Raw genomic sequence first — 14,623 nt, 5'->3', positions numbered from 1 at the left:
AAATAGAATGTACTTCTTAAAATAAATGTATCATGCCTGTTGCTAAGGTATGGCAACATGACTGGTGTCTTGCACGCGCGCGAAGGCGCGCGTGCAAGACACCAGTCATGTTGCCATACCTTAGCTTTTTCTGAACGGACGCCACTGTCGGCAGCGAGTGCGAAGGTTGACTGCCACGCCTGCAGCGCTGATCTCACCCGTCATGTTGCAGTAGACCCGCGTGGGCCCCAGGGGGCCGCTCCCATCAGGGTCGATGGAGAAGTAGCCCGAGGAGCTGCCCGTCAGCCGGTAGGCCTCGCAGGACGACTCGTAGATGGCTGCAGAAAGGGGGATGACAGTGGTGTGGTGGAGAGAGAGGGGAGAGAGGGGGGAGAGAGAGTAAACAATCAATCATTCGCTGATGGATAAGAACATCAGATGCATCAACAGTTTTCTAACATTACCCGATGAATCACCAGCGGGGAAGAAGCGTTCCATCAAAGAAAAAGCTTCACTTTCACCTCGCTTTGTCATTTTGTTGTTCTCGGTTTGGGTTCAACGGCAATCGATGGTTTTTGGCGCTATTGTAGGATCTATTGTTTGTTTGTCATATTCTTATCAATTTGAACAAAGTTTTAAACTCCTATTAAGTCCTCTATACTTAGTAAACTAATACTGTACTGAGCAGCTCTTTTATTTCCCTCTACAACTCATCTTTTCTACAAACCGATCTAATATGTCACGTTGTTGATCAACTATTGTTTGGGGTTCCCCCCAGAATAGGGATACTAGGGTTCATATGGCTATTGAACCCTAAGACTTCAAAACTTTAATATTGTGTGCGTGCGTGTGTGTGTGTGTGTGTGTGTGTGTGTGTTACAAACGTAAACGGCTTGTGTTCATGTTTAGAAACCTCAGTAAATATCCATGAATTAGATGTTCGAGGCAGGAACACCCAAGCCGAGAGCTAAGGTATTGTCTAAATTCTGTTCAGTGCCATGAGCTTTGTAGATCGTCAATTTTCACTAATTCTTTAACTTTTTTTAAAAATGTATTTATGAAAGTTATTACATTCTTTCGTTTTATTTATCAAATACTTTTGAAAAATTGTTGGAATTGTTTTGAATTGATGAAAAGTTGTGATTTTTCTTTTGTTCGAACTTTTGAAATTGGTGTAAACACGTTGCCAGACCCGCCAGACGTGAGCCAGACAGAGGCTGACAGGCTGAGATCAAATGACCGGAGCTTAGTTTATGTCTTAATTGGCGGTCAGAAATGAGAGCAACCAGTCTACTGGAGCATGTCCGTTTGACCCACTTCCTGTGGTGGGATTGACTTCCTGTCTTTCACGTTGGATTCCTACTAGTCTCGCGTAGCCAGACAACCGAATGCTATACAGCTCCCTAACGGCGAGTATCGGAAGTAGCCGCTGCTGCACTGAACTGTAGTCCCATTGGAAACACAAACACAATAGCTCAGACAAAGTAATTCGAGCGGACTATTCTTGTTATGGGTGTATAGTTTAAGAAAACATTTGAAAACATCATGGAAGTAACACCAACAACACCAGAGAAAGACAAAATAACGCCCCGAAAAATTATGAAAGGAGACATAACGCTTCCAGTAGGACATGTTATTGCTACTGCACCAAGGGAGCCGGTGCGTCACATCCGCTTTATCTCGCACTCATCGTTTCTATTTCCGTTTGCCAGACTGTATGCCGGGAGCATTTGCCCAAATCGCGGAGGCAACAGTCTGGCCTCGCGAGACTAGATTCCTACTGGGGTTGGCAGGTGGTGTCGGGTATGCAGGGGTGTCACACCAAATTCTGGGCCCTGGGTACAAGGAACCAACCAGCTCGTTGGTTCCAAGACACAACAGTGGAGGTATAAGAGCACGTTTCGAGAAACAAGAAGCCAGAGGAAAGTGCTGAGTCTACGGCGCTCACCGTTGTGACAGGTGGCTCCGGAGTATCCTGTCCCTGAGCAGTCACAGTAGAACGTTGTCCAGGACTGGGAACACTGGCCTCCGTGCTCACACAGGTTAGGAAGACATCTGCGGGGGGAAAGCATAAAAAGTACTCAAAACCTTTTGAAATTTCAATACCGCAAATAAAAGAATACGGGAAGTAAAATGTCTGGAATTACAAATTTACAAAAAGTATTGGTATCAAAAATGTACTTAAAGTACCAAAAGTAGAAAGTACTCATTAGGCAGGATATCCCGTTTCACAAGTTTTCAAATGTATAAAATGTATAAAGTATTTCAAAAATAGTTTATTTGGTGTTAATTAAGGTGGAATAACTTCTTTATTACCTATTTATTAACATGAATAAACATAATATTAAAGTTAATACGTTTTTTATAAATGGTTTATTAATTGTTAAAAAGTAGCTTATAAACAGTTTATTAGTTGTTAATTAACTGTTAATTAACTGTTATTAAGCATGTTAATAACTGTTAATTCATGTTTATTAATGGTATCTTATTTTAAAGTGTTACCCAAATATTTTGAAAATAGCAGATCTACAAGCTCACAATGTGACGCATTGCATTGTGAGATTGTAGATCGGCTATTTTCAAATTGCAGAAATGTAATAGGGCGTTACTGTATGTTTAGTAATACTAATCAAAGTTTTCAAATATATTGTAGTAAAAGTAGAATATTTGTAGAATATTTGCCTCTGAGATGTAGTGGAGTAGAAGTAAAAGTACTGACAATTGGAAATACTCCAGTAAAGTAAATATCCTTCAACATTTTACCTACAGTAAGTACAGTACTTGAGTACATTATGTACACTTATGTACTTAAGTGTCGCGCTATGAGCTATTATATCTGATATTTTTTAATAACCGAAGTATAAAATAATGGTTAAAGTGATTAAAATCTAAAACGACGCACGCAGATGCTTTCCTGCTTTTAACGGGTTAAAAAGATAAAAACTAATTCTAGTGCAACACTTGTTTTTGTTTTCACAAGGTGCCAAAAGCAACTTAACACTTTGATTTACACCATCATTTTGGATGCAGATTTTTTTCAGAGCAATGAACATGATAATAATAATAATAATAATAATAAAAGACTTGGAGGTGTATATGTGGGGGGACTTTTCTTTTATGGGGCAACTAAGTCGTACAAAGCTCTGAGGATTCTTAATGCATTTTGGATTGATACCAAAGCGTTGGATTAATGTGTGCTGTGCACTTACAGTACACACCCGGAGCTTTTCATTATAATTTAACCCTCTAAGGCCCGAATATAGAAATACTTGAAATAAAAAATTGAAAAAAATCAGATGGTGTTGTAGGAGTCCTATTAAGAGGAGAATGTAATGTTTTTTTCAAAAAAATGTTTTTGTAAGGTTTTATAGCCATAGATCAAAAATCATAAATCATGCTCTAATTTACATATGGGGGATTTTTTTCACAATAATAACATATGTACATGTTCTAGACATTCTAATGATCACCAAAAAAAATAGTACAGGCATTTTACTTATGTTTTTGTGAGGAATAGCTTCCATGAAAAAGTGAGATGTTGTTCGTCAAAACTCTGGAATGTCAGCGGGTGTGGCGGGTGTGAATGTCAGCCCCTGTGGGGGGTATTTATATGCAAATATTGTGGCCAACGGCATTGTAATACTAAACAATAGAATCCAATGGTGATGTTTAGGTGGTAGGGGGAGCTAAAATAAAATGATTTAAACCTTTTTTTGGATAAAATACAAACGTTGTAATATTACAACCGTGGGCCTTAGAGGGTTAAGCAGATATTACTTATGCCAAAATATTCCCCCCCTTCCATTTCCCATGCCGTTGGTATAAGACCGGTATTAACCAACCAAATGGATCCCCGGTTTTGAGCCAACACAATTTCTTTACTCATTTCTCGTTTGTTTATTCACATTGCATCGGCCTACAGTGTAAATCCCACACCACTCAGTACCATGGCATGGGCGTGATCTTATCTCAGATTGTTCTGCGGTCTGATCACGAAGAGAGAAAAAAAAAAAAAAAAAGGAAAGAGAAAATCAGACACGCCATGGTGTTGCGTCTAAAAAAAGAAGCGCGGGGCCGCGGCGTTCCGACTAGAGTGCATGTTTACGGGATTTTTGAACACTGGCGCTTCACGGAAACTCCAAACCACACTCTCCTGATTAATAGTGCCTTCCTCGAGCCTCCTTGAGTTTCGCATAATTGCCGGCCCTTCAAGCGTGCATCTATAATTTCATACACTTTCATCTCGCGCCCATTAATTGCAGTGGAGCGGGCCGGCCGCAGCAGGGATAAGGTTGCAGCCAATGGTTTAATTACCATCAAGCTATTTCTATTGTTGTGTTCACGGGTGCCCCTCGCAGGTCATGAAATTACAGTAGCCGGGGCTTGCACAGAAGTGCACACTCGCCATAAATTGAGTCATGAAGTTTGATTGGACACAGAGAGAGAGAGAGAGAGAGAGAGAAGAAAAAGAGCGGAGCTTAACCACTCATAAAGGTTAATCTTCCCATCGTTTTTTAACGAAGCATGGGGCTGTGTGGTCGTTGCCCTAAAATACGCCACGACAAGAGAAAGTGGGACACACACATCAAGGGAACGATTTACAGGCGGCTCAAACAAAAGCCGAGGATAAATCCCCCCCTCCATCGAGCCAAGTTCCTCACATGTCCTCCTCGTGCGACGGCGGATTACAGTGGAGGAGGCGCGCCGTGGCCTCTGACTGTGCGACGCGCGCTTCCCTCGACACGCCGTGCGCTCGCGAGTGCTGATTCAACGGCGGCCCCCAATGTGTGGCTCGATTTGTCCCCGACAGAGGAGCCATATTCCATCTCATTCCATCGTGCAGTCATTTCACACTCTACATCCTTCCCCTCCGCTGACAGTGTCGTGCTCATTCATCTGTTTTGCCCCGCGTGATGTGATGTTCCTTTTCCGACTGCGTCTGTGAGTTTGGGCTGCGCTCAAAAAACACCCTGGGCAACAGAAAAAGCAGGTATAGCTGAGACCTGACATAAGCAGAATCCCACCTCGGGGCAAAACATGAGGGAAGGATGCCAGGGCTCTTGTTTTGTCAGCTCGCCGTTAACCCATTTAGGCCAAGGGTTATTGACTGCTTTAACTATTGAAAAATAGCAGATATACAAGCTCACAGCGCGGCACCGAGTGCCGCGCTGCGAGCTTGTAGATCTGCTATTTTTGAAAAATCATGATTTTTTTCTTTGAATATATATACTTGAAAGCGAACATTTGTGACTCAACTATTTACTTCTGGGTGGTCCCTGGGACAACATATTTTGAGATGGGGGTCCATGGCCAAATACCTGTAATTTTGGGGGTCCTTGACATGAAAAGGTTTGAGAACAGCATGATTTAGAGGAAGGATTTAGAAGTCGGGTCAAAGATCGGGTCAAAGATATTCAAAGACTTGCACTCATTTTCACGATTTAAAAAAAAAAAGCAGATCTACAAGCTCGCAGCGCGGCACTCGGTGCCGCGCTGTGAGCTTGTATATCTGCTATTTTTCAATAGTTAAAGCATAAAATAATGGTTCAAGTGGTTCAGATCTAACGCGACTCGGTCAGCGTTCCAGGCATTTGAGAGTTAACTGTTCCAGGCAACTCGGTGGCGTGACATTCGTGGCAGAGGCTGGAGGAGGAGAGTCTACTAATCCTGTTGTGTGGCGCCCACAAACACTGGCAGGGTAATGAGGGACAGGGAGCAGCTTGTTAGCAGGGGCCTCGGCAAGGACGGGGAGGAACCAAGCTGTTGCCGTTTAATTGGACAATGCTGTCAGGAAAAGCCTATTCCTATTGGACGGGCTGTCAGCGACATTATAAAGGCACCCCGAATGCTCTCTGGAGACCACAGCAATGCCATCAGTGAATAAACTGTCCGGGCACAGATTATTCACTATTAGCATCCAGACAAGGATTGCTTTACAAGGAATACTCCCCCTGCTGCTACCCCGAGGGTTGAAACGGAGCCCAGAGATGTTTTTTTTTTTTTACCTGTCTCTGATGTTGCACATGTCAAACTGGAGGTGGTTGTAGGCTCCCAGCAGCCCCTGCTGGACGCGGTGGAGGTTTATTGGCTGGCTGTTGATGGATATGAGCCGCATGCACCCCTGGAACGCCAGCGTGGGGTTCCTACAGCCGCCAGGAGGACAGCCTGTGGTACGAGAGAGAGAGAGAGAGAGAGAGAGAGAGAGAGAGAGACAGAGACAGAGACAGAGACAGAGAGAGAGAGAGAGAGAGAGAGAGAGAGAGAGAGACAGACAGACAGACAGACAGACAGACATTCCTTCAGATCAATCAATTAAGACCTCAGGCAGATACTACCAAATGTATTTTCTGAAAGAAACGTATATGTTGCTATATATCAGTGGTCCTCAAACCTTTTTCATGACAAGCAGGACCCCCATTTCATTTGACCAGGGACCCCCAGAATAAAAAAAAAAGTGTTTACCTTAAAAATACATATTCAAAGATTTGCACACATCAAGATTTAAATAAAACAGCAGCTCTACAAGCTCACATATGAGCTTGTATGGTAAGTACGAATAGTTAAAGTGGTTCAAATCTAAAATCTAAAATGACGGTTATGATGGCTATGGCTTAGTAACGTGATGCACAAAGAAAACATCAGCAAAAGCCCTGTTACATTGTCTGTGTATTGATGGGAAAGAACAAAAGACAACAACATTGTGGTCTCCATATAGGCTATTCTTCCATCCATCCATCCATCCATCCATCCATCCATCCATCCATCCATCCATCCATCTTCAACCGCTTATCCGGAATCGAGTCGCGGGGGTAACAGTTCCAACTGAGACCTCCAGATTTCCTTATCCCGAGCAACTTCCTCCACTCCCTCAGGGAGTATACCGAGGCGTTCCCAAGCCAGTTTGGAGATATAATCCCTCCATCTGGTCTTTGGTCTGCCACGGGGTCTCCTCCCAGTGGGACGTGCATCGAGGACCTTCCTAGGAAGGCGCTCGGGGGGCATCTGTACTAGATGCCCGAACCACCTAAGCTGACTCCTTTCCAAGTGTAGGAGCAGCGGTTCTACTACGATCCACTGACTGACCTCCGAAGTGAAGCTGTCCTCTGGGTTGCAGCGGCTCCCACAGCTCCATGGAGACGGCCGGCTCGCTGTCCAGGGTTACGCTGAGCTGCAGGTTCCTGGCCTCCACGCTCACCGAGTGCCACAGTCCATCGTTCACCCGGTGGCCTGAGGAGGAACAACAACAACTAGGGCTGTCACCATTATTTCCTTTTATTTTTATTTACATACCTACTGCATAGTACTGTGTTCTATTCGTCTGTCATTCAATGTTATATGAGATACTTTAATGGTTTCCTGTGGAAATAAGCTTAGTCTTTTCATGGATCTCCTTTTAGTAGACCTTGTACCAGTGAACTGTACCGTCATGAAACTGTACCTTTTCCTATGCAAACTTCTAATAAAGTCTTCAATCAATCAATCAATGACATTTTACATCACTCAAATAATTGCGATTAACGATTTAATTGTGTTTTTTGTCGTTGACTATTACATTTCTGTTTGGCTTGCAGGCTTTGAGGTTGCTTATTGCAGATATGACACAACCTATACAAAGAAATTACTGACAACTTTATACTGAAAAAATAACATTTATAGTGGAAATAGCCGATCTATAAGCTCACAACGTGTCGCGATGCGACGTGTTGTGAGCTTATAGATCAGCTATTTCCACTACCTTTTGATAGTGTTTGAAACTATATTAACATTTCTCAACAGAGAAACTTGGATATTATTATGACAAAGATGACACAAGACCAGGGATCAGCGCCATGTTGGCTTGCGGTGGATGTTTTTGTCAACATTCCATTTTTGCCACGGACACATAAAGAGATAGCCCTGAACGACCATAACAGGACTGTAACTCTGAGAGTGTATAAATCAGGGCTGGGCAACGTTGATGATGGAGAGGGCCACTACATTTTCACACTCACTACAGAGGGCCACAATGCATATTCATAGCAAAAATAGCCGATCTACAAGCTCAAAACGCGTCGCAGGGCGACGCGTTTTGAGCTTGTAGATCGGCTATTTTTGCTATTTTTGAATTGGAATCCCGAAATGTAACTTTTTTTTTCTTCTTTTGTTTTAAAATTTCAAATGCATTTCTATGTTCTTATGTTAACTTTATGAACTTAAATACAAATACATTGCACATAAAAAAATACAATAATAACATTTTAATTAGTGTTGCCCGATCCCGATCACGTGATCGGATCGGCCGCCGATATGGCCGTTTTTATAAGATCGGAGATCGGGGGGAAAAAATCGAAAAAAAAAAAAAGTTTTTTTTTTTTTTTTCATTTTTTTTTTTCAAAAAAATATTTTCTGGGAGTACTGAAAGTTACAGGTAAGGTGAATGCGATATGAAATGTAAGCTTACCATAATCACAGTAATCCTTAATGATTTTCAATCATATTCAAGGGCTTTTGGAGAAATGAGACAGACAGAGCACTGCAGAGGGAAGGTGATTGTGTCAGACTCTGTGTACAGCTGGCAGCTGATGCCAATAAGTAGTAATTGGCCCCTTGCTAATGGATCAAAGGAAGGCAATTATGTCTCTCTGCACTGTCAACTAGCTCAGTGGTTCTCAACCTGTGGGTCGGGACCCCCATGGGGGTCCTCAAATTATTTTGGGGGGGTCCCCAGATGATTAACTTAATGTGCAACATTGTTTTCTCTCTCAACAGTAAACAAATCAACATAAAGTTTAAGTGTATAGAGGGTATCTGCACATTTCGAAAGTGAAAAATTAAGGACTTTTTAATACCTCTAAAATGACAAATTAAACATTGGCCAAATTGTCAAATATTAAAGCCAGAAATTGTGAAAATAGCCGATCTACGTGCTCACAACTCCTCGCGTTGCGAGGCGTTGTGAGCATGTAGATCTGCTATTTTCACAATAGAACCGTGTTATACAAAATATACTTCCTCAACTCTTCAGGGTCGGGGGTCCCCAGTTAAAATATGATTATTTTGGGGGTCACGGCCTGAAAAGGTTGAGAACCAAGTGATAGAATGAATAGAATTTTTTTTTCTTCGTAATGCCTTGGCAAAAGATCGGATCGGGAAAGATCGGGATCGAATCGGAAGCAATAATATTTGATCGGTATCGGATCGGGAGCAAAAAAACCCTGATCGGGGCATCCCTATTTTTAATACAAGCTGGTCATTTTTTCCACGTTTGGAATTGTAACAGCTGAAATCAATATATCAGTACTCCAATATTAACCTGTGGGCCGCATTAAGTGAAGGTGAGGGCCGCATGTGGCCCCCGGGCCGCCAGTTGCCCATGTATGGTGTAAATGGAACCATTCGTACGGACAAGGCCAAGTCTTTGTCACGGACGCAGTTTTCCGTCATATTGATGACCCCTGCACAGTCATATTGATGACCCCTGCACAGTCATATTGATGACCTCTGCACATGTAGCAGGTATATAAGATATACAGTATTTATGCATTCCACCAAGAATCCCTCACGTTTTATTGTATTTTCCCTTTATTATTTATTCCCACTCTTATTCTGTAAATAGTTTCCACAATAGACCGTTTTGGGAGTTTTCTTTTATTTTGAAGTTCTCACTTCCTGTCCAGCGTCACCTTACCTGTGTGTGTTGTTCCTCCTTCCTCACTTCTAACCTGTCTGTGAGGAGGTGAGCTTCTGTGTTTTTGTCTCTCTTATGATTTCGGTTCTAAAGTTCATTTAAGATGACATAACCAATGTAATGTGTCAAAAACGAGTGTATACTGTACTTATGTGCTACTGGGTGTTTGCTGGGCAACAGTTTGAGTGTTTTAGCGAACTTTTTGATGGTAAACTGTTTAGCAGTGTTTAGCAGTGTTTATGAGGACTCACACACATAGCGTAGCAGCCTGCTTCATTGTGTTTTCCCTCCATTTCAGACAGTGTATGCTGGAGACCTGTCTGATGTTAATGCTGTTGCATTATTTCTTTTATTTCTGTCCAGGTATGTTTATGTTGCTCCCCTTTACTGTATGTGGTCTATTGTGTTTTGTACTGTATTTCTTTTATTGTTTTATTTACTTATTCATATAAAAAAATCACTTAGCCGGTGGTGTATTAATTTCTAATGGGATTGTAATGTGTGTTATTGTGATGTATTGTGACTAATGTGAATCTGATATGTGTATATTTTGTAAGTGCTGACTTCTAACCTGTCTGTGAGGAGACAGTGTATGCTGGAGACCTGTCTGATGTTAATGCTGTTGCATTATTTCTTTTATTTCTGTCCAGAGAAATAAATGATGCCACAGTTTCGGCTAACGTGAACACCTTATCTTCTAAAACACAACGCAGAGCAGTAGCGAGGGTCTGCTAGAATGTAGGCCCAGACCGGCTACATTGGTGCCGTGTGACCCGTCCGACATCTTGGATCAACGCCAGCTTGGTCACCGGAGGTTGTCGAACGCCACAACAATGACAACAAAATAAGGTTCCCTTTTGAAAGGTTATATTAATGTGACTTCGTCACAGTTACAAGGACATTGGGGAATTGGTTGTTTTATTTATTTTATTTTTCCTTGAAAAGGAAGGGTCAAGGTTTGAAAAAAAAGAAACTTTGTAAAGTGTCAAGAAAAAAAGGGAAAGACAGAGACAAAAAAAAAAAAAAAAGTACTTTCCACTGCTACTTATTGACACAGTGTTTTCTGTTTTTTTTGTACACTTCCAGTCATTTGGAAAGAAAAAGATGGATTCTAATGTAAATGTGAAACCTGTTCATACTGTTGATTCTGGTTCTGTGAGGGGGTCACAGCCTATTGCCTCTCCACTTTCTGGTTTGGGGAGGGGGGCACGATTTTTTAACTCTCCAGTTGCTGGTTCGGGGAGGGATACACAGCTAATTCGCTCTCTTGGGAGGGGGGTACGGCTGTTTGATACTCCAGTTACAAGTCCAGGCGACGTGAGGTCACCGGTGCCTAGCTCCACCCACCCAGTTAATGTTCCAGGCAATGTGGGTTCCCCAGTACTCACCTCCACCCGTCTACCTAGCCGCTCACCCCTTACCCCCAGACCCACATTTTCACTTTTGGCCATTCCAGACAGGAGTGACCCAGCTTTGAGTGATCTCATCACTCACATCGCCCAGCAAGTGGGACAGTCTATATCAGCTCAGTTAAAGGCGGAGCGTCCAGCGAATGATGGCAGTCAAGCACGAGTTCAGAACTCAGGTGCAGGCCAGGCACTCGTTGACACCACACTTAACCTGACTGGTGTAAAGTTAGTCATGCAGTCCGATGTGAGGGAGCCTCCTGTGTACAGGGGTGATGGGTCCGACAAGCTCTCAGTACATGAGTGGGAGGAGCTTATGGAAACCTACTTGAGGAAGAGGAACATACAGCTGAGAGAGCAGCATCAGGAGATGTTGACTAGGTTAATGGGCAAAGCTAGAGACATTGTGAAGATAACGCTTCGTAGCAACCCATCACTGAAGCCTCATGAGAACCCGAAAGTTATAACTGACATATTGAAACAACATTTCAGTGGTGTGACGTGTTCGAGCATGCCCCTTGCAGACTTCTATAACACTGTGCCTGTAGCAGGAGAGAACCCAGTTGAGTACTGGATCCGCCTTAACAAGGCTGTTGATGCAGCTGAGGAGGGCTTGAGCAGACAGGGGCGACACATTGATGATCCCAGTCGAGAGGTGACCATGATGTTTGTCAAGTATTGTCCAGACCCCTCCCTTGCTGCAGTGTTGCGGTTCAAAGCGCCAGAGAAGTGGACAGCTGGTGAAATACAGGAACATGTTGACCGATATCAGATCGACACAAGGGAACAACTGAACACCAGGCCACACCGTCCCGGCCCAGCAAGGCCTGTGGCAGCTCATGTACAAGCACCTGTGTCTGAGGAGGTGCCTGTTGCCAGCCATCCGGTGTTGCCCCCGGTTCAGGCCGAAACAAGTGTCACATCTGCTCCTCAGTTTGATGATAATTGCCTAAAGACTTTGATTGGCTTGCTTGACCGCACACTTGCTCAGAACAGCCAGGCAATGGCTCAGAATAACCAGCAGATGTACAGACAACGCCCATCTGACCAGTCACAGAATAAACCCTGCAAGGTATGCAAGTCTGTGGAACACTCCACTCTGGCACATTGCAGACGGGACCGTCTGTGTTTGTCTTGCTTCAAGCCTGGCCATATCAAGAAGGACTGTCCTAGTTACACTCCCGGACGGGAGGACCAGGCCGCACATCCACCTCAAGAGCGGCAGCCTTTAAACTGACTGGCCCGCATTTGGAGAGGGGACGTGTGGGTGAGGATAAACAAACCCTCAGAAGTGACAGTGAATTTGAACAAAGTTATGTGAAACTGTGCAGTGCAGCACCAGCCGGTGTGAAGATAATAGCGCAGAATACACAAAGAGTTGAGCCATATGATGAGCTATTCTACGCTCCAGTAAATGTGAATAATGTGTTCCAGATGAAGGGAATGCTTGATTCAGGTTCTATGGCCTGTACCTTCAGCGAAGAAGCAGAGGAAAGGATGCTGAGTCAGAAAGTATTGTCGGAACCGAGACTGATGACTCAGGAAGTGGTTTTAGTGGGGTGTGGAGGAAAGCTCACCAAACCTAAATGCATGTACGAGGTTGAGATGAAGGTGTATGGGGAGAGCTGCATCGTTCCAGTCCTTGTGGTGCCAGGCCAGCGAGATGATCTTATCATCGGCACAAATGTGATCAAGTTTCTCATGCGCAAGCTGAAGAACAGTGCTGATTACTGGCGGCTTATCTCTGTTGGCGGTCCCTCCTCATCTCCAGAGTGTGAACAGTTCTTGGACCTCATGGCAAACACATCCCGTTGGAGGGGTGGGGAGCTACCAGACAAAATTGGCACAGTGAAGCTCAAGCAGTCAGTCACTCTTCTGGCGATGCAAGAACACCTCGTTTGGGGTAAACTACCCAACGATACTCCCATGTCGCCTGGGAGCACCGTGATAGTTGAGCCGACGTCATCCAAGTCCATGCCACGTAACATCATGGTTGCCCGTATCGTGACACCACTGTGGGGTGATAGGTGGGTCCCCATGAAGGTCACCAATCTATCTGACAGACCAATTACACTGAAGAGGAACTGTAAGCTGGCAGACGTGTCTCCTTGCTTGGCCGTGGAAGATTTTGAGCTTCTCCAGGGCTCTAGTCAGATTGACAAGGCTGTTCCAGCCAAGCGCCAGACACCAACCAGTCCTTCAGATCTCGAACAGAGGCTGCGTGATGTTGGCCTTGAAAAGCTTGATATACAACCCTGTCGTACCAGCCGCACAGGGAAGGAGAAGTTAGTCCAGTTGCTGGAATGTTACAACGATGTCTTCTCCAAGTATGACATGGACTGTGGTGAGGCAAAGGGCTTTGTCCACCGCATTCGACTTACTGATGATCGCCCATTCCGCCTTCCTTACCGGAGAGTACCCCCTGCTCACTACCAGAAGCTACGTCAAGTCTTGACAGACATGGAAGAGCAAGGGATAATTCGGAAATCTGTGAGTGAGTATGCCTCGCCGCTGGTGATGGTATGGAAGAAAGATGGAAACTTGAGGATCTGCACCGATTTCCGGTGGTTGAATGCGAGAACGCTCAAGGACGCCCATCCCCTTCCACACCAGTCAGATTGCTTGGCTGCCTTGGGAGGGAACTCCTACTTCAGCACGATGGACTTAACGTCCGGCTTCTACAACATTCCCATGGCTGAAGAGGACAAGAAATACACCGCGTTCACCACGCCTCTGGGCCTGCACGAATATAATAGGATGCCGCAGGGACTGTGCAATAGTCCTGCATCTTTTATGCGCATGATGCTGAGCATATTTGGGGATTTGAACTTCAGCAGTCTGTTGTGCTATTTGGACGACTTGCTTGTCTTTGCATCAACTGAAGAGGAGGCCCTACGGAGACTGGAGGTCGTCTTCCAACGCCTGCGAGACCATAACCTCAAGTTGAGTCCTAAGAAGTGTCATCTGATGCGATCATCCGTCAAGTTTCTGGGCCATATCATAGATGGCAGTGGTGTAGCTGTGGATCCAGCAAAGGTGGAAGTGATATCCACAATGACGAAGTCTGATCTTATGGAAGATGATGGATGTACTCCCTCAGTGCGGAGGATCAAATCCTATTTAGGCATGATATTCTTCTACCAGCACTTCATCCCTAATTGCTCTGCCATCGCCAAGCCGCTCTTTGCTCTGACTGCTGGACAAAGGAGAAGAGGAAAGAAGAAAGTCAATGTGAAGGCAGGGACTTTCAGGAAACTCAAACCTGATGACTGGACTCCAGAGTGTGACATTGCCTTTGTCAGTCTTAGAGAGAGTCTGTTGAACTGCGTGGTCCTCGCGCATCCTGATTTCTCACGTCCCCTGATTCTGTCAACTGATGCTTCCTTGGACGGGCTCGGAGCGGTGTTGTCACAAGTGGCAGCTGGCGAGAGTAAAGCACGTCCCATAGCATTCGCAAGTAAGACCCTGAGCAGCTCTCAGAAGAACTATCCAGCTCACCGGCTCGAGTTCTTGGCGCTGAAGTGGAGTGTGTGTGACAAATTCAGCCATTGGCTGAAAGGCACTTCCTTTA

The 14,623-nt window shown here is 44.4% G+C and overlaps 1 protein-coding gene across 1 annotated transcript in view; it reads right to left on the bottom strand.

Moving 5' to 3' along the window:
- The window catches only part of LOC308307677 (contactin-associated protein-like 5), a gene marked incomplete at both ends in the record, with an annotated part of 201,373 nt that overhangs the window by 60,327 nt on the left and 126,423 nt on the right, over positions 1-14,623 (bottom strand). Inside the window, 4 exons of the mRNA XM_080752943.1 lie at positions 198-317; positions 1,928-2,034; positions 5,985-6,144; positions 7,063-7,206. Of these exons, the coding sequence (XP_080609069.1) occupies positions 198-317; positions 1,928-2,034; positions 5,985-6,144; positions 7,063-7,206 (531 nt within the window). The remainder of the gene's footprint in view (positions 1-197; positions 318-1,927; positions 2,035-5,984; positions 6,145-7,062; positions 7,207-14,623) is intronic.

This window comes from Nannobrachium achirus (genome assembly GCF_963921795.1).
Source record: "Nannobrachium achirus genome assembly, chromosome: 22".
Taxonomy (NCBI): Eukaryota; Metazoa; Chordata; class Actinopteri; order Myctophiformes; family Myctophidae; genus Nannobrachium; species Nannobrachium achirus.
Note: the sequence above shows the minus strand (reverse complement) of the source record. Positions and strands in the feature narration are given on the sequence as shown.